The sequence below is a fragment of the Mobula birostris genome, chromosome 6 (genome assembly GCF_030028105.1).
Source record: "Mobula birostris isolate sMobBir1 chromosome 6, sMobBir1.hap1, whole genome shotgun sequence".
NCBI lineage: Eukaryota > Metazoa > Chordata > Chondrichthyes > Myliobatiformes > Myliobatidae > Mobula > Mobula birostris.
This window is the reverse complement of record NC_092375.1, coordinates 38,607,044-38,629,338: the sequence shown is the minus strand read 5'-3', so window position 1 is coordinate 38,629,338 and position 22,295 is coordinate 38,607,044. Positions and strand designations below refer to the sequence as shown.

Below are 22,295 nucleotides of genomic sequence, written 5' to 3'. Positions count from 1 at the left end.
CTGTTTCCCTCTCTCACTTCTTCTTCTTACCTGCCCATCACCTCCCTCTAGTGCTCCTCCTCTTTTCTTTCTTCCATGGCCTTCTGTCCTCACCTATCAGATTACCCCTTCTACAGCCCTATAACTCTTTCACCAATCAACTTCCCAAATCTTTACTTCACTCCTCCCACTTCCTGGTTTCACCTGTCACCTTGTGTTTCTTCCACCCCTCCCCCACCTTCTTGTTCTGACTCCTCACCTTTTTTCTCCAGTCCTGATGAAGGGTCTCAGCCCGAAGCATTTTTTCCATAAACTGCCTGGCTTGCTGAGTTCCTCCAGAATTTATGTCTATTCCTCATATTCTATCTGAGTAGTCTTCAACCTGATGGCATGAACATTGATTTCTCTAACTTCTGGTAATTTTTCCACTTCCCCTTCTCTCTTTTTCATTTCACATTCTGGCTTTCCTCTTACCCCTTCTCATCTACCCATCACCTCTGTCTGGTGTCCATCCTCCTTCCTTTTTCTACCATGGTCCACTCTCCTCTCCAATAGGGTTCCTTCTTCAGCTCTTTACCTCTTCCATTTATCACATCCCAGCTTCTCACTTTATCGCCTCTCACTCACCCACTCACCTTCTCCTTTCCTGGTTCCACTTATCATTTGCCAGTTTATACTTCTTCCCCTTCTCCCACCTTTTTCTGGCTTCTTCCCCCTTCTTTTCCAGTCCTGATGAAGGGTCTCAGCCAAAAATGTCAACTGTTTATTCCTGTCCACTGATGCTGCCTGATATTTAGTTCTTCCAGGATTTTGTTGTTTGTTGCTCTGGATTTCCAACATCTACAGAACCTCTTGTATTTACTCCTGCCAGTTCACTATTTCCTGAGTATTAGATGGGAATGTTGCTTTGATTGTTACATTAATTTGTCTCCAGCAGATGATCACGGAGCTAGAAAAAGATTGATTCTATAGCATCAAATAATATAACCAATTAAAAGTCTGCAGAATGGACAAAGGTACATAATTGGGTAGTTATAGACTTAAAACATTTTAATGGTTAGAGGAACCGTCATTGATACAGGAACTTAAGAGGCAAAAGCAGAACCGAGCTGGCAGAGACCCAATCAGATAAAATACTGGGAAAGCAGCATTGGAGCATGATACTATGAAAGGATACAAGAGATACTATGAAAGACTACTGAGTGATTAAGGAGTCAAATGAGGTGTACTGTATTACAGAGCAAATGTGATTTTGGATTAGGGTAATTTCTGTTCAGAGGCAGGGACAAAAGCATCAATGGAATGGCACTGAATGGACAATGAGCCTATTAACATTCCTTGGTATTTTTTTTACTTTTGCACGACTTAGTTAACTTATTTTTACATGTACTTAATGTAATTTTTAGTTTTTATTTCTGTGTATTACAATGTACTGCTGCTGCAAAACAACAAATGTCATGACAAATGCCAGTGATATTAAACCTTATTGTTGACTCCAGCAGCCTGGGTTCAATAAAGACCTCTGGTGCTGTCTGTGTGGAGTACGCAAAACCCCTGTGATCACATGGATTTCCCCCAGATGTTCAAATTTTGACCCACCTCTCAAAAATATGTTGGTTGTTAGGTTATTTGGCTACTGTAAATTTACCTTCATGTGGGGGACCACTGGCAAGTTGAGAAACCAGTTAGTAAGATGCAATATGCACTGTTTATTGCTTCATCAACAGAGGCATGGAGTTTAAAAGCATGAAGTGACTTAAAACACTTGTCTGGCCTCAGTGGCGTACTGTGTTCAACGCTGTTGCTTTATTATTTTTGAAAGATGTGGAGATGGTCTAGGGGAGATTTGCAGGTATGTCAGTAGTTGATGAGGTGACAAACTAAACTTATGAGGATAGATTGGAGAAGCTGGAGCTTCTATGGAAAGAAAAGACTGAAAGGAGATCTGATGAAAATAAATAAAATGATGGCAGGGTCTTGACAGAGTGGATAGGCTGGTCCTATTGGTTCAATCCTTATTGCCTTTCTTCTTTGCATGTAATTGTAGTTTATTTATTTTTTATTATTAATTGTTTTATTATTTTTATTATTAAATTTATAGTAAATTTACTCGGAGAGTGGTAGCTGTGTGGAATGAGCTTCCAGCAGAAGTGGTTGAGGCAGGTTCTATGTTGTCGTTTAAAGTTAAATTGGATAGATATATGGATAGGAAAGGAATGGAGGGTTATGGGCTGAGTGGAGATCGGTGGGAATAGGATAGGGTAAGAGTTCGGTACGGACTAGAAGGGCCGAGATGGCCTGTTTCCATGCTGTAATTGTTATATGGTTATATGGTTAATTAGGCTATTAGACCCATCAAGTCTACTCTGCAATTTCGTCATGGTTGATCCGTTTCCCTCTCAGCCCCAATCTCCTGCCTTCTCCCTGTATCCCTTCATGCCGTGACTAATCAAGAATCTAACAACCTCTGCCTTAAATATAGCCAATCATTTGGCCTCCATAGCTGCCTGTAGCAACGAATTCCACAGATTCTTCACCCTCTGCCTAAAGAAATTCCTCCTCATCTCCATTCTAAATGGACATCTTTCTATTCTGAGGCTGTGGCATCTCATCTTGGATTCCTCCACCATAGGAAACATCCTCTACACATCCACTTTTATCAAGGTCTATTAACATTCAATAGGTTTCAATGAGGTTCTGCCTCATTCATCCGAATTCCAGTGAATACAGGCCCAGAGCCATCAAACACTCCTCATATGATCATTTTCGTGAACCTCCTTTGAACCCTCTCCAATGTCAGCCATCCCTTCTTAGATAGGGGACCTAAAACTGTTCATGATACTCCAAGTGAGGCCTCGTAAAGCCTCAATATTAAATCCTTGTTTTTGTATTCTAGCCCTCTCGAAATGAATGCTAACATTGCCTTCCAGACAACTGACTCAACTGCAACTTAACCTTTTAGGGAATCCTCCACCAGGACTCCCAGTTCCCTTTGCACCTCAGATTTTTGAATTTTCTCTCCATTTAGAAAATAATCTATGCTTTTAATTCTTCTCCCAAAGTGCACGTCCATACACTTCCCAATGCTGTATTCCATCTTCCATTTCTTTACGCATTCTGCTAATCTGTCTAAGACATTCTGTAGCCCCTCTACTTCCTCAAAACTACTTGCTCCTCCACCTATCTTCAAATCACCTGCAAACTTCACAACAAAGCCATCAATTCTATCATCCAAATCATTGACATACAATGTAAAAAGAAGGGGTCCCAAGGCAGATCCCTGTGGAACACCACTAGTCACTGGCAGCCAATCAGAAAAAACTCCCTTTATTCCCACTCTTTGCCTCCTGCCAATACCCAATGCTCTATCCATGCTAGTAGCTTTCCTGTAATACCGTGGGCTCTTAATTTGGTGAGCAGCCTCATGTGGCACCTTGTCAAAGGCTTTCGGTAAATCCAAGTACACAACATCCACTGATTCTTCTTTGACTATCCTGCTTATTATTTCTTCAAAGATTTCCAACAGATTTGTCAGGCAAGATTTTCCCTTAAGGAAACCATGCTGACTTTGGCCTGTTTTATCATGTGCCTCCAAGTATCGCAAAACCACATTCTCAACGCCAACATCTTCGCAACCACTGAGGTCTAGCCTATAATTTCCTTTCTTCTGCTTCTCTTCATTCTTGAAGAGTGGAGTGACATTTGCAATTTTCCATTCTTCCAGAATGATGCCAGAATCCATTGATTCTTGAAAGATCATTACTAGTGTCTCCATAATCTTTTCAGCCACCTCCTTCAGAACCCTGTGGTGTATATCATCTAGTTCAGGTGATTTATCAACCTTCTGCCCTTTCAATTTCCCAAGCACCTCTTCTTTAGGTAATGGCAACTTCACACACTTCTGCTTCCAACTCTCTTGAACTTCAGGCATATTGCTAGTGTCTTCCACAGTGAAGATGGATTTAAAATACTTATTCAGTTTTCTGTTTCCTTGACCCCATTACTTCCTCTCCAGTATCATTTCCCCGTGGTCTGATATCTACCCTTACCTCTCTTTTATACTTTGGAAATCTGAAGAAACTTGATATTATTGGCTAGCTTACCTTCATATTCCATCCTTTCCTCCTTTATGACATTTTTAGTTGCTTTGTGTTGGTTTTTAAAAGCTTCCCAACCCTCTAACTTTCCACGACTTTTTGCTCTATCATATGCCCTCTCTTTGGCTTTTGTTATCTTTGACTTCTCTTGCTAGTCACAGTTGCACCATGATGCCTTTAGAATATTTCTTCTCGTTTGGATGTATCTATCCTGCACCTTCCAAATTGCTCCCAGAAATTTCAGGCATTGCCGCTCTGCCTTCGTCCCTGTTAGTGTTCCCTTCTAATCAATTTTGGCTTGCGCTTCTCTCATGCCTCCGTAATTCCTTTTACTTCACTGTATTATCGATACATCTGACTTTAGCTTCTCCATCTCAAATTGTAGGCTGAACTGTATCATATTATGATCGATAGCACCTAAGGGCTCCTTAACCTTAAGCTCTCTAATCAATTCTAGTTCATTGCACCGAGTGGCCTTAATATGGGGTTCAAACTATCTGGAGTAAGTACTCCCAATTCAATTTCTGCACTGCTAAATATTACAGCCACATGAACCATGCTGTTGCAGTAGAAAGATTGATCTTTCTAGTAGAAGGTAGAAAGATAATAACAGTAGTTCCATGAGTATAAATCATTTTCTTTTTATGTAGCTGCAACAAATCTTTTTACTACAAAGACTTTGCAATTGCATTTCTTCTGTGATTCATCAGATTCAGATTTATTTATCATGTGTACATGTTATCATACAGTAAAATGTGTCATTTGTATTAGCAACCAGTGTACCCAAGAATGTGCTGGGGACAGCCTGCAAGTATCACCTTACATTCCAGCAGCAACATAGCATGCTCACAATGCTTGTCATGAATACTGTACATTTTGCTTCCAAATGTTAAAATAAGCAAATGAACTGTGAAGTCTTCAAATAATAAGTTTGACCCCAACTCATCTGATGTCTGAAGTATTCATCTACTTTTCGGACTGGGTATTGGTGGCAAATATTGGAAACTTCCTTCTTTGGAGCTTCCATCTTTTTTGTCTCTAATTTGCTAAAATCCATTGTAACACTGGAAAGTGAACTTCAGAACTGGGTCTAAACAATCCTAACCATATTAGAATCCTTAAATACAATTTTCTCAATGTAAGAAGGAATACTAACACAAGTGTAGATCCATGTCCTTTGTATTCTGTCTTCATTCCTGCTGTCACTTATAAGACCATTGCACACTTTTTACGTATAGATTAGTGAATTTATAAGATTTTCTAATTAAATTGTTGGTTACAATGCTTTAATTAAATGAGTCTTTATTTTAATACAATTTATATAACCTCCAGGAAATGTGATTGGATGAACATCACATCTACTTTTGTAGGATTCTGCATAAAAACAATCTCAAGTATTTATTGCAGGTAATTGTTAACTAGTTGTAATGCAAGCAGTTGGAGGCGGTCATTTGGTGGATTGTGCAATGACAGGTTGTTTTTTCTCTACTCCAACTCGAAGTTTCTGTTAACCCTTTAAGAGCAATAGACTAGATATTAACTCTTTCTTAAACTTGGAGCACTTAGAATGGGAAAAGCTTTTATTATTTGTATACTTTAATGTCATTGGCCTGTAATTATACATTTTTTAAAGTATGCATTTTAAAAACTGCCACTGATAAAAGGTTATGAACATGGGAACATGGCTACAAAATAAGGGTTGGATCATTTAAATTTACACACGTAGAAATTCTTTCTGTCCCTGAGGGCTGGATCATTAGATAGATTTGAGGTAGAGATAGTTAGATAAATATTTGGAAGATTGAGGAGTTGAGGGCATTGGTTAACAGGCACAGTATTGGCCAGCATAAATGAACCATAATCATCTTAAATGGTGAGACAAACTTGAGGGACCAAATAGTTTACCTCCTACTCCTATGTTCTTGTGGTCATATCCCTCTGATGTTTTATAAGATTGATTATGGAAGTGTATTTCATAGAATTAAGAATAGTAGAGAAACAAGTTCATCAAGTTAGATTAATGTTTCTTTCTCTGTGACATGCGATTAACCCCTTGTGGCTTGACAGTGAGAAGAGGCAGTGTTACAATAATGTGGAATTCTGTGCTGCAAGTATACCAGATGTCCATCTAGTTGGTACGTTTCTGGTATTTTGGGAATTCTAACCACATGCAGAAGAAGCTGAACCTTGATAGAATACAAACTTAATAAGCAGTTGTGTAAATCATGCACATGATGGGTTGGCCAGAGAATATTGTTAAGAAGAGGGTCAAGAAAGGAAAATATTTAAATATCTGGATTATGGTCTAAAATGAGCAGATGCTTTTGATCACCCTTTGACTGACATTGCTACCAGAAACTCATTACACTTACCCCAGCCCTGTATGTTCCAACCTCAATCCAATGTATGCACTTGACCATTGAGGAATGTTCTTCCACCAGCTTCTGTCCTCATCTGCCTGCTGGCTACTGATATCTCTTGGGATGAACATTTTAAATGAAAATGAGGATTGAGATTTAGGATGACCCAAATTGTAGATTAGCCAGACAATCAAATGCTTACAACATTATTCCTTACACTGAATTCACACTATGAGTTAACATCAGGGCTCTGGAATAATTGCTGTCCTTGCTCTGGATAAATTTTAACAAATATATTTATAGAGTTGAGAGACACATCTTTGGTCCACTGTTTCCTCACTGACCAACAAACTTTAGATATAAATATCCTAGAGAAATTCCATTTTATTTTCCCTACATTCCCATCAACTCAAAATATTCCAAGTTCTGATTTCTGACATTCTCTAATTTGAATGATTTTGTAGAATCTTTGTTGGGGTTCCCAGCCTTTCTTCATTGTAGTGGTATTTTTTGATTTGTGCTCTTTCTAGCATAGCTTTCAATGGTGAAAGGGATGGGAAATACTTCATAAAATCTTATAAGCTCAACCATCACTAATTCATTTTTATACATTTTAATTTGTTTCTGTGGGTACTTCTTAAGCATATTCCATGTGCATGTTCCTGCTAAAGCCTTTGCATTGAAATACTTGCATTCAAGACAAATCTCAGAATGCTCAACTGTATGATGGCAATTATATTGTCAAAAGGAAAGCAGTTAGTCAAATTATGATTCATTCATAAACTGATTTATTACATATTGATGCCATTTGGCTTTCATTCATGTGTCAATATGCTGAAGGCCTTTGTTTACACCACATGATGAAAAAAGAGTAAATAATCGGTAAAGTAAATCTTGATTAAGGCTGCAATAGAATCAAACAATTCCGATGATGTGACTGCAGGCACTCCAAACTTGACCTTTAGATTAACTGTTGTTTGAGCTTTGTCTTCAAATATACTGTTTAATCTTTAAGTATTCATGTTTTGTGTTATTTTGATAGTTTTGGAAAAAAGAAAGTCAACTTAATACTGTATTTACAAAGGTTATTGAATATTAGGCCATATGTGATAATGTCAGACTAAGTATATACTGAATTTCTGCTTCTTAGTTGTTGCTTGGCAATCCAATCTGACATGCGTTCAAATGCCCCACGGCAACTGGGGAATTTAAGCAGAGTTAATCAGATAAATCTGGAATATAAAATAACTATCAGTGAACATTAATATAAGGCTACACTTTTGACCTTCTAGGGGAAGAGACCTGCTGTCCTTTACGGATCTGTTGTTCTGTTTTAGGCTCCCAGCAAGTGATTCTATTCCAGGACATTTAGGGATGGACGAAGAAATGTGCCAGTTTTACCCCCAATCTGTGATTGAATTGTACGTTATGTTCAATGATAACAGATTATTTATTTCAGGGCAGAATCTGGATGATATATTCCTCAATCTCTATTCATAATCACCTTATCCAACAGTTTTTCCTCCATACTCCAAACCAGGTATATATTCTACCTAGGAAATCTTGAATTCTCAGTGTAATGATTGAACTACTGCCCATGAGACTGAGGATGTTTTGCTAATTCATTATTTTTACTTACCAGATATGGCTTCTGATACATTTATTGTTCAACTCAAACCTGTAGTTAGTTAACTAACTGCACTGCAATTCCCATCTCTACCTCCTACCCAGGATCCACAAACCCGCTTGTCCAGGTAGACTCATTGTTTCTGCTTCTTCCGGCCCCCACTGAACTTTGTGTCTGCATTCCTCGACACTATTCGGTCCCTTCCTACCTACATCTGTGACACTTCACATGCTCTGGATCTTTTCAGTGATTTCAAGTTGCTTGGTCCCCATCATCTTATTTTCACTACAGATGTCCAGTCCCTATAGACCTCCAACCCCCAACGGGAAGGCCTCAAAGCTCTCCGTTTCTTTCTGCACGCCAGACTCTACCAGTTCCCCTCCACCATCACTCTCCTCTGTCTGGTGAACTTGTCCTCACTCTCAATAATTTCTCCTTTGGCTCCTCCCACTTCCTTCAAATAAAAGGTGTAGCTGTGACTCATATGGGTCCCAGCTATGCCTACCTTTATGTCAGCTACATGGAACAGTCTGTGTTCCAAGCCTTAACTGGTATCAATCCCCAACTTTTCCTATGCTACATCGACTGCATTGGTGCTGATTCCTGCACTCATGTAGAGCTCATCTACTTCATCAACTTTGCCTCCAGCTTTAATCGTACCCTCAGATTTATCTGGTCCATTTCTGACACCTCTCTCCCCTTTCTTGATTTCTCTGTCTCTCTCCGGAGAGCTTATCTACTGATGTCTAATATAAGCCCATAGACTCTCACAGCTATGTGGACTATACCTCTTCCCACCCTGTTACTTGCAAAAACACCATCCCCTTCTCTCAATTCCTCTATGTCTGCTGCATCTGTTCTCAGCAAGGGACTTTTCATTCCAGAACTAAGGGGATGTTCTCCTCCTTCAAAGATAGGGGCTTTCCTTCCTCCAGTATCAACGCTGCCCTCAACTACATCTCTTCCATTTCACGCATGTCTGCCCTCACCCCAGCTTCCTGCCACCCCACCAGGGATAGGGTTCCTCTTGTCCTCATCTACCATCCTACCAGCCTCCAGGTTTAGCACATAATTCTCCATAACTTCCGCTATCTCCATTGGGATCTCCCACCAAGCACATCCTTCCCTTCCCCCACACTTTCTGCTTTCCACAGGGATTGCTCCCTATGCGACTCTCTTGTCCATTCATTGCTCCCCACTGATCTCCCTCCTGGCATTTATCCTTGCAAGTGGAACACCCACTGATCTCCCTCCTGGCATTTATCCTTGCAAGTGGAACAAGTGCTACAACTGCCCCTACACCTCCTTCCTTTCTACCATTCAAGGCCCCAAAGAGTCCTTCCAGGTGAGGCAACACTTCACTTGTGAGTCTCTTAGGGATGTCTACTGTATCTGATTCTCCCGGTGTGGCCTCCTGTATATCGGTGAGGCCTGACATAGATTGGGAGACCGCTTCGCTGAGCACCTATGCTCCGTCTGCCAGAAAAAGTGGGGTTTGCAGTGGCCACCCATCCCAATTCCAACATGTTAGTCCATGGCCTCCTCTGCTGTCACAATGAGGCCACCCTCAGGTTGGAGGAACAACACCTGAAATTCTGTCTGGGTAGCCTCCAACCTGATGGCATGAACATCCATTTCTTGAACTTCCAGTAATGCTCCTCCCCACCTTCACCATCTCCATTCCCATTTCCCTCTCTCACCTATTGAAGGGTCTCGGCTCAAAACATCAATGATATTCTTTTCAATAAATGCTGCCTGGCCTGATGAGTTCCTCCAGCATTTTTTGTGTGTTGCTTGGATTTCCAGCATCTGCAGATTTCTTCTTGTTTATGACTGGCTTGCTGAGGTTCATTTTCTAAAAGATCATAGTGAAACAGATGGATATTGAAGGCAAACTGGGTATCTTAACTGATCTTTGCTTCCCTATTTAGTTAATTAATTCAACTTGCATTTCACAGCTGGCATGGTGTAATTTGTACTTGTGGCACCAGATCATTAGTTTAAACCTTTTCACTCCTATTCCAGTTGTTATGTTGTGCTAATGTTGGGCTAATTATTCCTACTACGCTGCTCTCGGTAGTGCTAGATATGACAGTTTCAGATTTTAAGAAAAAAAATCTTTATTTTCTGATTGGATTCTATCTTCATGTTAAGATAACTCTTAAGGACAACATTTTCAGACGATAAGTTCTATGTGACCTTAAAATCCTAATTAATTGAATTTCGCCCTGTTTCAGCATCCTTAATTTTTGCATTCTGAAATATGCCCGATCTAATTTTATGTGCAATAAAATCATAAAATGCTGGAAATTGGTGGGGAAACATCTGTAGATTTATTGTTTTTGGACAACGTCCTTTCATCAAAATAAGTTTCTATCCCAATCCTTTACGTGCCATTGTTACGTAACCGGCAACAGTGAATATCAATCGAGACAGGTTATATAAAAATAACCAAACCTTTATTAAACACCGATAAATGATAAGGGAAAAAAAACAAACGAAAGCTTTAACCGGAAGTTAACAGATATGCAGCCGTTCACCAACTTGCCACTTGGCTCTGGTTCTTAAAGTGTTAAATGTGTAACCAGTTCTTAAAGCAATACAGTCAGATATATTTCTTAAAGTGATAACTTCAAAAGTCCAACAGATTGATACGTTCAATTGGGAGAGACTTCTCTGGAGAAGGATCTCTTCACAGACGCAACCTTACTGCTGGTTCTGTCCACAGGATTCATGATGTGGAAAATAAACAGTTTAAATTGACTGACCTTAAATTCCTTTAGAGGGAGAGAGCACACCTGTGCGTGAACTCATTTTTCTTTTGGCAAGAGTTATCTCGATGCAGGTTGCTACTCCAACGAAGACTCAATAAGGTCGATCCTTTATTAAACTGCCAAATGATGCCGACTCCTCTCCATCCTTCAATCCTGCACTTTGATGAATTCTTCACTCTCCCTTTGAATGTTGGAATTGAGTAAATCAACACATCTAGCAAAAATTTCCAGTCCAAATAATAATGGTATCTTGCAACAGAATACACAACTGTTTTAAAAATGAAACTGCATCACCAAAAACAAACACGCAACAGAAACGGAGATACAGCACGTTCTACCTGGAAATTTACAAACTCAAAAACCAACTGCATCACCTGGGTCGACCCTTATATAGTCATGGGGCACTTGTCATCACGTGACCTCACATTGGCGGGAAAACCACGTCAGGTGACCTCCAAAAGACCATTACATCATTCTCACAAAAAAACCCAGCTCTCCTTGGGCATGTAACACCATGGACCCTGACCATTAACTGAGGGGTCTGTGGACCCCGGGTTGGGGAAATCCTGGTTTATTTTTCACGTGGATCTTGTTTTCTTTTCCAACTCTCTCATTAGAAATATTATTACATATTCAGCATTACCCCATTGGGGGATACATTTCATCTATAGTGCTATCTATAAACCAATTCTCTATTTAATTCTTTGCCAGCTCTTGGACCAAGCACATTCCCTCACTTATTTTCTTACAGTCTGTTCTTTCTCAGAGGTCCATCAACTCTGACTTATTCATTGGCTATGCATCGACTCAAGGGGTAATGCACAGCAATCAGTTAAACAACACCTTTTTGGGATGTGGGCAATATCTAGAGCATCCAGGGCAACCATACACTCTCACAGGGAGAATGTATGTATTCCATGCAGACAATGCTGGGGATTTTAGGATCAAATTCCAGACACTGGAGCGATGGGACAGCAATGACACTTCCTGCATTATTGTGCCACACATTTACTTTGCATGTTGTAGTGAAATGTTCTGCTTGGAATATATCATTGAGCAAAATGTGACTTATTCCTATTGCAGAAGTCTACTGTTAAAGCAATCTGCTGCCCGTTCATTTATAACTTGGATGTGTTTGCCTCAGGAAATGCACCTAAAGCAGGAACCCTAGGACAGGCTGAAAGGATTAAATGAGCACCCTGGGAAATGCATATGCATCCAGTGTTTGAGTTCCTGGCAGTCCATCAAATGATGTGTCTGCTTTTTGTTTGGAGTAATTTGATCTACAAGAGCGGGCTATGTGGTTAACAGGAAGAGTTGAACAGGTCTGAGCATCTGTTCGGGAAAAGTCAGTGAGATAACTCAGTAGGAATAAGGAAATGTGTAGAAAATATGTCCACACGTGTCAAAATCCAAAATTAGAGGTCATAATTACAAAGCAGTAACAAATTAAATTAAGATGGAATTCATGAGCAACAACTTCTCCCCAAACGATGGTAAGGATGTAAACATATAACCAGTTCCCTCTACAGATGCTGCCTAACCTGTTGAGTTCCTCCAGCTTTTTTGTGTGTTGGTCAAAGTTGGATGATTATGCATTGAGTGAGTGGGGGGTCAAAAAGGGGACAAAATAGGGAGTCAGAGAATGGACAGAAGAAGACAATGGCAGAGGGAAGGCATGGAACCAGAGGTAAGGGTTACCTGAAATAGAAAAATTTAATGTTCATGCCATAGGGTGTAGTACAGGTCGACCTTCACTAATCCAGCACCACTGGGACCTGAGGAGTGCTGGATTAGTGATAATGCCGAATTACAGAAGGATCACATCAAGCATAATCAGTGCCGGATTATCGAAGGAACCGGATAACAGGTAGTCGGATTAGTGAAGGTCGACCTGTATACTTTAGCAGAATATGAGATGTTCCTCTGGTTTGTGAGGCTCAACACAAACTGGAGGAAAATCCATCCTGCTCCATTTTGGCATGTCATTCTCTTAATTTTGAAGGGACTGTTTCAAATAAGCTTTCTATTCCTCATTAACGGTTTTCTTTATTCTTTTAAAAATCAGTAGATGGCCTTTGCATAATTATGTTTTAATTATCAATATAATATATATATTTTTGCTAAATATTCAAATGCAAAACTGAAATATTATTGGAATACGACAGTTCTGCAAATTTGGATGTTTGAAGGACAAAGTTGTTTGTAGAGTAAAGGTTTTTACACTTTTCCACTTCAGTGATTACTTGTCACTGGTGGCCTGCATCAAGATTTCACATACTTTTGAGTAGAGGTTGGCATAGACAAACAGGATTTGGGCATAGGTGAACACTCACCCTTTTGAAACTTAGAATGATTCTTTCACAGGAGTATCCAAACCATTGAAAATCCACTTGCCATAGTAGTAAGGAGAAAAGTAAAAGTGGCAGGCCGACAAATCCAGGGCAAGCATCAAAAAGGGCCACTTTTCAACATAATTGTATAAGGGCTAAGAGAGTTGTAAAAGAGCGCCTGAAGGCTTTGTGTGTCAATGCAAAGAGCATTTGTAACAAGGTGGATGAATTGAAAGTGCAGATTGTTATTAATGATTATGATATAGTTGGGATCACAGAGACATGGCTCCAGGGTGACCAAGGATGGGAGCTCAACGTTCAGGGATATTCAATATTCAGGAGGGATAGACATGAAAGAAAAGGAGGTGAGGTGGCGTTGCTGGTTAAAGATGAAATTAACTCAATAGAAAGGAAGGACATAAGCCGGGAAGATGTGGAATCGATATGGGTAGAGCTGCATAACACTAAGGGGCAGAAAACGCTGGTGGGGGTTGTGTACAGGCCACCTAACAGTAGTAGTGAGGTCGGAGATGGTATTAAACAGGAAATTAGAAATGTGTGCAATAAAGGAACAGCAGTTATAATGGGTGACTTCAATCTACATGTAGATTGGGTGAACCAAATTGGTAAAGGTGCTGAGGAAGAGGATTTCTTGGAATGTATGCGGGATGGTTTTTTGAACCAACATGTCGAGGAACCAACTGGAGGGCAGGCTATTCTAGACTGAGTTTTGAGCAATGAGGAAGGGTTAATTAGCAATCTTGTTGTGAGAGGCCCCTTGGGTAAGAGTGACCATAATATGGTGGAATTCTTCATTAAGATGGAGAGTGACATTGTTAATTCAGAAACAAAGGTTCTGAACTTAAAGAGGGGTAACTTTGAAGGTATGAGACGTGAATTAGCTAAGATAGGCTGGCAAATGACACTTAAAGGATTGATGGTGGATATGCAATGGCAAGCATTTAAGGATTGCATGGATGAACTACAACAATTGTTCATCCCAGTTTGGCAAAAGAATAAATCAAGGAAGGTAGTGCACCCGTGGCTGACAAGAGAAATTAGGGATAGTATCAATTCCAAAAAAGAAGCATACAAATTAGCCAGAAAAAGTGGCTCACCTGAGGACTGGGAGAAATTCAGAGTTCAGCAGAGGAGGACAAAGGGCTTAATTAGGAAGGGGAAAAAAGGTTATGAGAGAAAACTGGCAGGGAACATAAAAACTGACTGTAAAAGCTTTTATAGATATGTAAAAAGGAAAAGACTGGTAAAGACAAATGTAGGTCCCCTACAGACAGAAACAGATGAATTGATTATGGGGAGCAAGGACATGGCAGACCAGTTGAATAATTGCTTTGGTTCTGTCTTCACTAAGGAGGACATAAATAATCTTCCAGAAATAGTAGGGGACAGAGGGTCCAGTGAGATGGAGGAACTGAGCGAAATACATGTTAGTAGAGAAGTGGTATTGGGTAAATTGAAGGGATTAAAGGCAGATAAATCCCCAGGGCCAGATGGTCTGCATCCCAGAGTGCTTAAGGAAGTAGCCCAAGAAATAGTGGATGCATTAGTGATAATTTTTCAAAACTCGTTAGATTCTGGACTAGTTCCTGAGGATTGGAGGGTGGCTAATGTAACCCCACTTTTTAAAAAGGAGTGAGAGAGAAACCGGGGAATTATAGACTGGTTAGCCTAACGTCGGTGGTGGGGAAACTGCTGGAGTCAGTTATCAAGGATGTGATAACAGCACATTTGGAAAGCGGTGAAATCATCGGACAAAGTCAGCATGGATTTGTGAAAGGAAAATCATGTCTGACGAATCTCATAGAATTTTTTGAGGATGTAACTAGTAGAGTGGATAGGGGAGAACCAGTGGATGTGGTATATTTGGATTTTCAAAAGGCTTTTGACAAGGTCCCACACAGGAGATTAGTGTGCAAACTTAAAGCACACAGTATTGGGGGTAAGGTATTGATGTGGATAGAGAATTGGTTAGCAGACAAAAAGCAAAGAGTGGGAATAAACGGGACCTTTTCAGAATGGCAGGCAGTGACTAGTGGGGTACCGCAAGGCTCAGTGCTGGGACCCCAGTTGTTTACAATATATATTAATGACTTGGATGAGGGAATTAAATGCAGCATCTCCAAGTTTGCAGATGACACGAAGCTGGGTAGCAGTGTTAGCTGTGAGGAGGATGCTAAGAGGATGCAGGGTGACTTGGATAGGTTGGGTGAGTGGGCAAATTCATGGCAGATGCAATTTAATGTGGATAAATGTGAAGTTATCCACTTTGGTGGCAAAAATAGGAAAACAGATTATTATCTGAATGGTGGCCGATTAGGAAAAGGGGAGGTGCAATGAGACCTGGATGTCATTATACACCAGTCATTGAAAGTGGGCGTGCAGGTACAGCAGGCAGTGAAAAAGGCGAATGGCATGCTGGCATTTATAGCGAGAGGATTCGAGTACAGGAGCAGGGAGGTACTACTGCAGTTGTACAAGGCCTTGGTGAGACCACACCTGGAGAATTGTGTGCAGTTTTGGTCCCCTAATCTGAGGAAAGACATCCTTGCCATAGAGGGAGTACAAAGAAGGTTCACCAGATTGATTCCTGGGATGGCAGGACTTTCATATGAAGGAAGACTGGATGAACTAGGCTTGTACTCGTTGGAATTTAGAAGATTGAGGGGGGATCTGATTGAAACGTATAAAATCCTAAAGGGATTGGACAGGCTAGATGCAGGAAGATTGTTCCCGATGTTGCGGAAGTCCAGAATGAGGGGTCACAGTTTGAGGATAAAGGGGAAGCCTTTTAGGACCGAGATTAGAAAAACTTCTTCACACAGAGAGTGGTGAATCTGTGGAATTCTCTGCCACAGGAAACAGTTGAGGCCAGTTCATTGGCTATATTTAAGAGGGAGTTAGATATGGCCCATGTGGCTATGGGGATCAGGGGGTATGGAGGGAAGGCTGGTGCAGGGTTCTGAGTTGGATGATCAGCCATGATCATAATAAATGGCGGTGCAGGCTCAAAGGGCCGAATGGCCTACTCCTGCACCTATTTTCTATGTTTCTATAACAGTCTATCCCAGTCAAAGGAATTTCTGCTTCCCAAATCAAGTTATCTCTGAAGTCCTTTTTTTTTTTTGCTGGAGTGTTTGTCCAGAAAGGAGGACTTCATATACTGATACTATTAATTCATGTGCACATACCTCATATTCAATAGACTGGCTCAGTCAGAAGAAAAAGGTAATGAGGACATTGAATGGTCATTTGAAGCGCTATTTCTGAGTTCTAATGTGTGAATTTAATGTGCTCCAGTTAAAACCAAATTAATTGCATTGTAATATTTTAATCTGCACAGCCCTTGTGTTGAACATCTACAATTATTTTATCTTGCAGCATGCCTTGCATTGTTGGTGACTGTACCAGAGACCCAACGCGTGACAACACTCTTTTCTTCCATTGCTCTAAGATGTGATTATTCCACATCCTCACAATCTCAGGATGTAGTAGTCACCTGGCGTTTCAAAACATTTTGCAAAGACCCATTATTTGAATACTATTCCTCATGTAAGTACTACCAGTGGATCTTATCTGTTTTGTTTATCTTCATCACTACTTTACCCTTTTATGTCATCAGGGAAAGATCTCTGGTAACCTTGATACTTTATACATTTTATGCAAGTTTTTATGAGTGTCAAAGCTAGTCAAATTTTGACCAGTGTTTTAACCAAGCCCTACTGCTATTTAGAGTGCTGGCTCGAAATACATGTGAACTACTCAGCTGAAAAGGTACAAAAACCTGAAAGCATGTACCACCAAGCTCAAAGACAGCTTTTTTTTTAAATTCAAATTTTTATTATTATTATTATTTTACAAAGCAGCACAGCATATCACAGAGCAGATACAGTACAGCATATTTACACAGCCATCCCATGACAGGAAAACAAATAAAATTTAGAGACAGAAAGAATTTCTTATTTAATTTTAAATTAACGTACAACCAAAATTGATCCTACATGTCTTGCACTTTTCCCTCACTGTTACTTCTTCCCAACATGTGTTCATATGATGAAATCTTAATCATTTCCTCAGTCCATTCCTTCACAGTGGGACATCTGGGTTTTTATCCGTTTTGCAATATAGTTCTTGCAACTGTGATGAGACCCCCCCTTTAAAATAGTGAACCTGTCATTGTTTACATTAGGTATCATTGTCTGATCACCCAGGAGACAAAGCCGTGGGCACAAGGGCAGTGTGGAACCCGACCAATTCCCCAACAAATCGAGAACTTTACACCGAAATGGACGAACCATGGAACACTCCCAAATCATGTGAAAATATGTGCCCACCTCATTTTTACATTTCCAGCATAAATTATTATCAACAATCCCCATTTTGTAGAGTCTAGTTGGTGTCCAATTATATCTGTGTACTATATTATACTGAATAAATTTCCCTCTCGCTTCCCTAACACGTCTACACATATTTCATAAAACAGTGGTCCCCAACCACCGGGCCGCGGACCGGTACCGGGCCGCAAAGCATGCGCTACCGGGCCACGAGGAAACGCTATAAGTCAGCTGCATCTTTCCTCATTCCCTGTCACACACTGTTGGAACTTGAACGCACCCGTCATCCATGTCAGCGCGGGAAGGAGATCAACTCCTCAAGCTTGCAAATGACGGTGGGCTGAAAAGTATGTTTGACATAACATCGCTGCCGGCATTCTGGGTCAAAGTCAAGGCTAAATATCCTGAGATCGTCATGAAAGTACTGAAAATGTTGCTTCCATTTCCAACATATCTCTGCAATGAATGCAACGAAAACTAAATTGCGGAATAGACTGGACATAAGGAACCCCCTTCGAGTATCGCTGTCTCCCGTCACCCCTCGATGGGACCGTCTTGTTGCACAGAAACAAGAAGAGGGTTCCCACTGATTCAGCGATATTGGTGTATTGCAATGATTTTATATGTTCATACGGGGAAAATATGTGCTGTGTGTTTAGTATCCAGACGTTACTTAAAATGTTATGATGCTATTGACTTATATAACCATATAACAATTACAGCATGGAAACAGGCCATCTCTGCCCTTCCAGTCTGTGCTGAACGCTACTCTCACCTAGTCTCACCGACCTGCACTCAGCCCATAACCCTCCATTCCTTTCCTGTCCATATACGTATCCAATTTTTCTTTAAGTGATAATATCGAACCTTCTTCTGCCACTTCTACTGGAAGTTTGTTCAACACTTACTTCAAGCTCCCCTGTCCTCCCCTGATAATTGACATCACTATATTCATGCGAGGAAAATATGAGCTATGCGTTTAATATTAAGTTCGTTAGATAAACCCTTTCAGAAAGGAAATTGAGTGTTTTAGCCACTTATCACCTATATTCCGGTCGTGATTAACACCCCCCCACCCCCGAAACAGAATCGCTGAAAACGGGAAAAATGGCACATACACGCATGCGCACTGATGCCCACGCAAGGCTTCATGGTCATTGTTGTCTTTCTCGGGGTAAACACAACGGACCGGTCCGCAATGCAAAAATGGTTGGGGACCCCTGAGTTAGATAATCCAACAGCACCCTCTCGTGTGCAGACATGGGAGTACACCATTATTCAGGAGTAGGAATAGGACGGTGAATATGCGGTTGGTGCAGGGCACCCCGTGGCTATTCCCCTCGATAATAAATATACAGTTTTGGATACTATTGTGGGGCGATGACCTCCCAGAGGAATTCCACAGAGACCAAGTTACTGGTCATAGCTCCATGGTTCAAAATGGAAAGAGAGAGGAGAGGGGAGCAGTTGTAATGTGGGGCAATAGTCAGAGGAACAGACAGATTCTGTGGACATGAATGGGACACCCAGGTGGTATGTTGCCTCCCAGCTGCCAGGGTCAGGGATGTCTTTGATCATATCCACAACATTTTGGAGGAGGAAGGGGAGCAGCCAGATGTCTTGGTACATATTGGTACCGACGACATAGGAAGGAAAAGCAGAGAGGTCGTGTGCAGAAAACTGAGAAGCAGGACTTCTTGGGTAGTAATTTCTGGATTGCTACCTGTGTCATGTGCCAGTGAGGGTAGAAATGGAATGATTTGGCAGATGAATGCATGCCTGAGAAGCTGCTGCAGGGAGCAGGGTTTCAGGTTGTTGGATCATTGGGGGATCTCTTTGATTAGCCACAGGATCAAAGGGGATGGGGAGAAGGCAGGGGAGTGGGGATGACTGGAAGAATTGGATCAGCCCATGATTGAATGGCAGAGTGGACTCGATGGGCCGAATGGCCTACTTCTGCTCCTATGTGTTATGGTCTTATAGTCTACGGGATGTATGACCTGTACAAAAGGGCCACGTTGCATTTGAACTCGAGGGGGACCAATAATCTCATGGGCAGATTTGTTAAAGCTGTCGGGGAGAGTAAGCTAATTTAACTGGGGGCTAGGAACCGGAGTGAAGGGGATGCAGGTTTGGATGAATGGTAAAAAAGCAAAGATAGCGTGCAGTCAGATTGTCACGAAGGGAAGTCAATAATAGGACGAAATTGCAGCCAGTAAGGGTGAGTATCAGTGCATTAGGGACGTAGAATCAAAAAAGGTAGCAAATACATTACTCAAAGTGTTATATCTCATTGCACAGAGTATAACAAATGAGGTGGATGATCTTGTTGCATTTTTACAGATTGTAGAGTATGACGTTGTGGCCATCACTGAAGGATGCTTGTAGTTGGGAGCTGAATGTCCATGGTTACACATTGTATCAGAGGGATAGGAAGGTAGGTAGAGGGGGCAGTGTGGCTCTGCTGGTAAAGAATGGCATCAAATCATTACAAAGATATAACATAGGATTGGAAGATGTTCTCTGTACCCATTCATCTCTTCTTCTGCCGAGGGCTTGCCCATTGCAGCAATCCAGGAGGGGAGACACTGGAGGCAGTGTGATGTGGCATTCAGGGCTGACCCCTACCATCACTACTGTCGTCCAGTGTTCACTCAGTGGAAGACAGGGTAGATCGCTTCCATGCACGTCTTGATTATCTGCTGAGAACTACTTGTTCTTGCCAACAATACTCATGCACCATCAATTTTCAGGATATGTCACTGAGGAACTTGGGCAATATATTTTTATGTGACTATGCTTAATGCTATTTTATATAGTATGTGCTATTGGTAATGTGTTTTGCACCTTGGCTCAGGACAAACACTTTCGTTTGGCTATATTCATGGGTAATCGTGTATGGTTGAATGATAATTAAACTTAAACATGAAAAAGAATGTGTTAATGAAACTGTTTTGCACAAAGAGATCAGCAGCTGCAGCTTCTGATGGTGGCACCTTTGGTGACTATGTTTCAGTATTTCTAAAATGCCACAGGCTACCAGCAAGAATCTCAGTAATTACCTTCAGTGGGCAAGATAGCAGGAGAAATCGTTTTATTTATAGGAAAAATCAGGAATTAAAGAACATAATAGAAGTAAAACAGGTCTGAAAATGTTTGTCTATTTGTGAAATACAGTAGAATGGTATAATATTTATTTTTGTATACTATATAAAATTATATGATTATGTATAATACATGAAAGTGCACAAGAATTAATTTGAGTCTTTCTCGCAGCGTACATTGCTATGTTGAGTATGGGTCAAGATCCAACCAATGATTGCCAAGATGATCAGCGACAGGTGCGAATTGTAATTCAGAAACGGGGCCAGAATGAGCCCATACTGGGGAACGAATATAGACAGAGGAAGATCACCATTCAGAACAGTAAGCATCACATTGACACCAATAAATATAGGCTATATAAAGGCAATCTGTTCTCAGTATTTCTCCTTTTCCAGCAGAAGTATTCAGTTCCTCTTTTGAAAAACTGGTTTTAGAATTTTATTATCCATGATGTAAGTTATTGCCTCTTAATTCTCTTTGGTGTTGTTGCTTTTTCTGCTGTTCTTCATTTTAATACTTGATCATCTGGTGCAAGGAAAATGTTGATTACATGTGCACAGTGATAATATTATGATACTGTTCGCTGGCATAAATGTCCTTCTGGGGACAGTCTAGAGATTTGCATGCTAGACATGTTCAAAATCTTACAGCTGGAATTGTAAAAATCCTGATCCCATTGATGCAAATACCAAAACCTTTTAAATTTGGGTCAAAGTATATGGATTGCATAAGAATAGAGAATTTGGTCCCTTGAGTCTGCACCACCACTCAGCAAGGTAGGAAGCAGAGGGTAGTGGTTGAAGGCTGTTATTAATAGCTAAGAAGAATTGTAGATTCTGGAAGGATCTTGGTCAGTAAACTAAGTAGGCCAAGGAGTGGCAAATGAATTTCAATACAGATAAGTGTGAGGTAATGCATTTTGGACAGTCAAATCAGTGTAGGACTTGTACAATGAATGGTAGGGCACTGGGGATTGTAATGGAGCTGAGGGTGCAGGAGTACAAGTGCATAGTTTGTTGAAAGAAGCAATACAAGTGAACAGAGTGGTGAGAAGGGCATTTAGCACACTGGCCTTTAACCGTCAGAGTACTGAGTTGGGACATTATGTTACAGTTGTATAAGCCTTTGGTAAGGCTACACTTGGAGTACTACGTACAGTTCAGTCCATCCTGTGCACGTTGCACGGAGATGCACGGTTAAACTGGAAAGAGAACAGAGAAGTTTTGCGAAGATGTTGCCAGGATCTGAGAACCTAAGTTACGGGGGAAGTGGGCCAGGCTAGGTTTTTATTCCTTGCAACATAAGAGAATGAGGGGGCAATCTGATGAAGTGTTTACAATTATGAGAGGCATAGATATGGTGGATGGTAACAGTCCTTTCCCCAAGATAAGGAAGTCCAAAGTATGAATGTACGGGGATCGGTATAGGGTTCATGATTTAAAAGGGACTCGAGGAGCAAGTTTTTCATGCAGAGGGTGTGAGCATATGGAATGAGCTGCCAGAGGAAGTGTTTTGTGCAGGTACTATAGTTTTATTTAGAACCACTTGGTTAGGTACATGGAAGATCAGGCCTTCGAGATATATGGGCCAAAAGTAGGCAGTTAGGAACAAACTCAAAATGCTGGAGGAACTCAGAGACTAGCTGAGTGGTCATTGTGGTCAGCATGG

The 22,295-nt window shown here is 40.8% G+C and overlaps 1 protein-coding gene across 1 annotated transcript in view; it reads left to right on the top strand.

Annotated features, from left to right (window-relative positions):
• The window catches only part of LOC140198961 (immunoglobulin-like domain-containing receptor 1), a 54,495-nt gene that overhangs the window by 5,081 nt on the left and 27,119 nt on the right, over positions 1 to 22,295 (top strand). The window contains exons 2-3 of the mRNA XM_072260271.1: positions 16,570 to 16,740; positions 20,799 to 20,948. Coding sequence (XP_072116372.1) covers positions 16,570 to 16,740; positions 20,799 to 20,948 — 321 coding nt within the window. The remainder of the gene's footprint in view (positions 1 to 16,569; positions 16,741 to 20,798; positions 20,949 to 22,295) is intronic.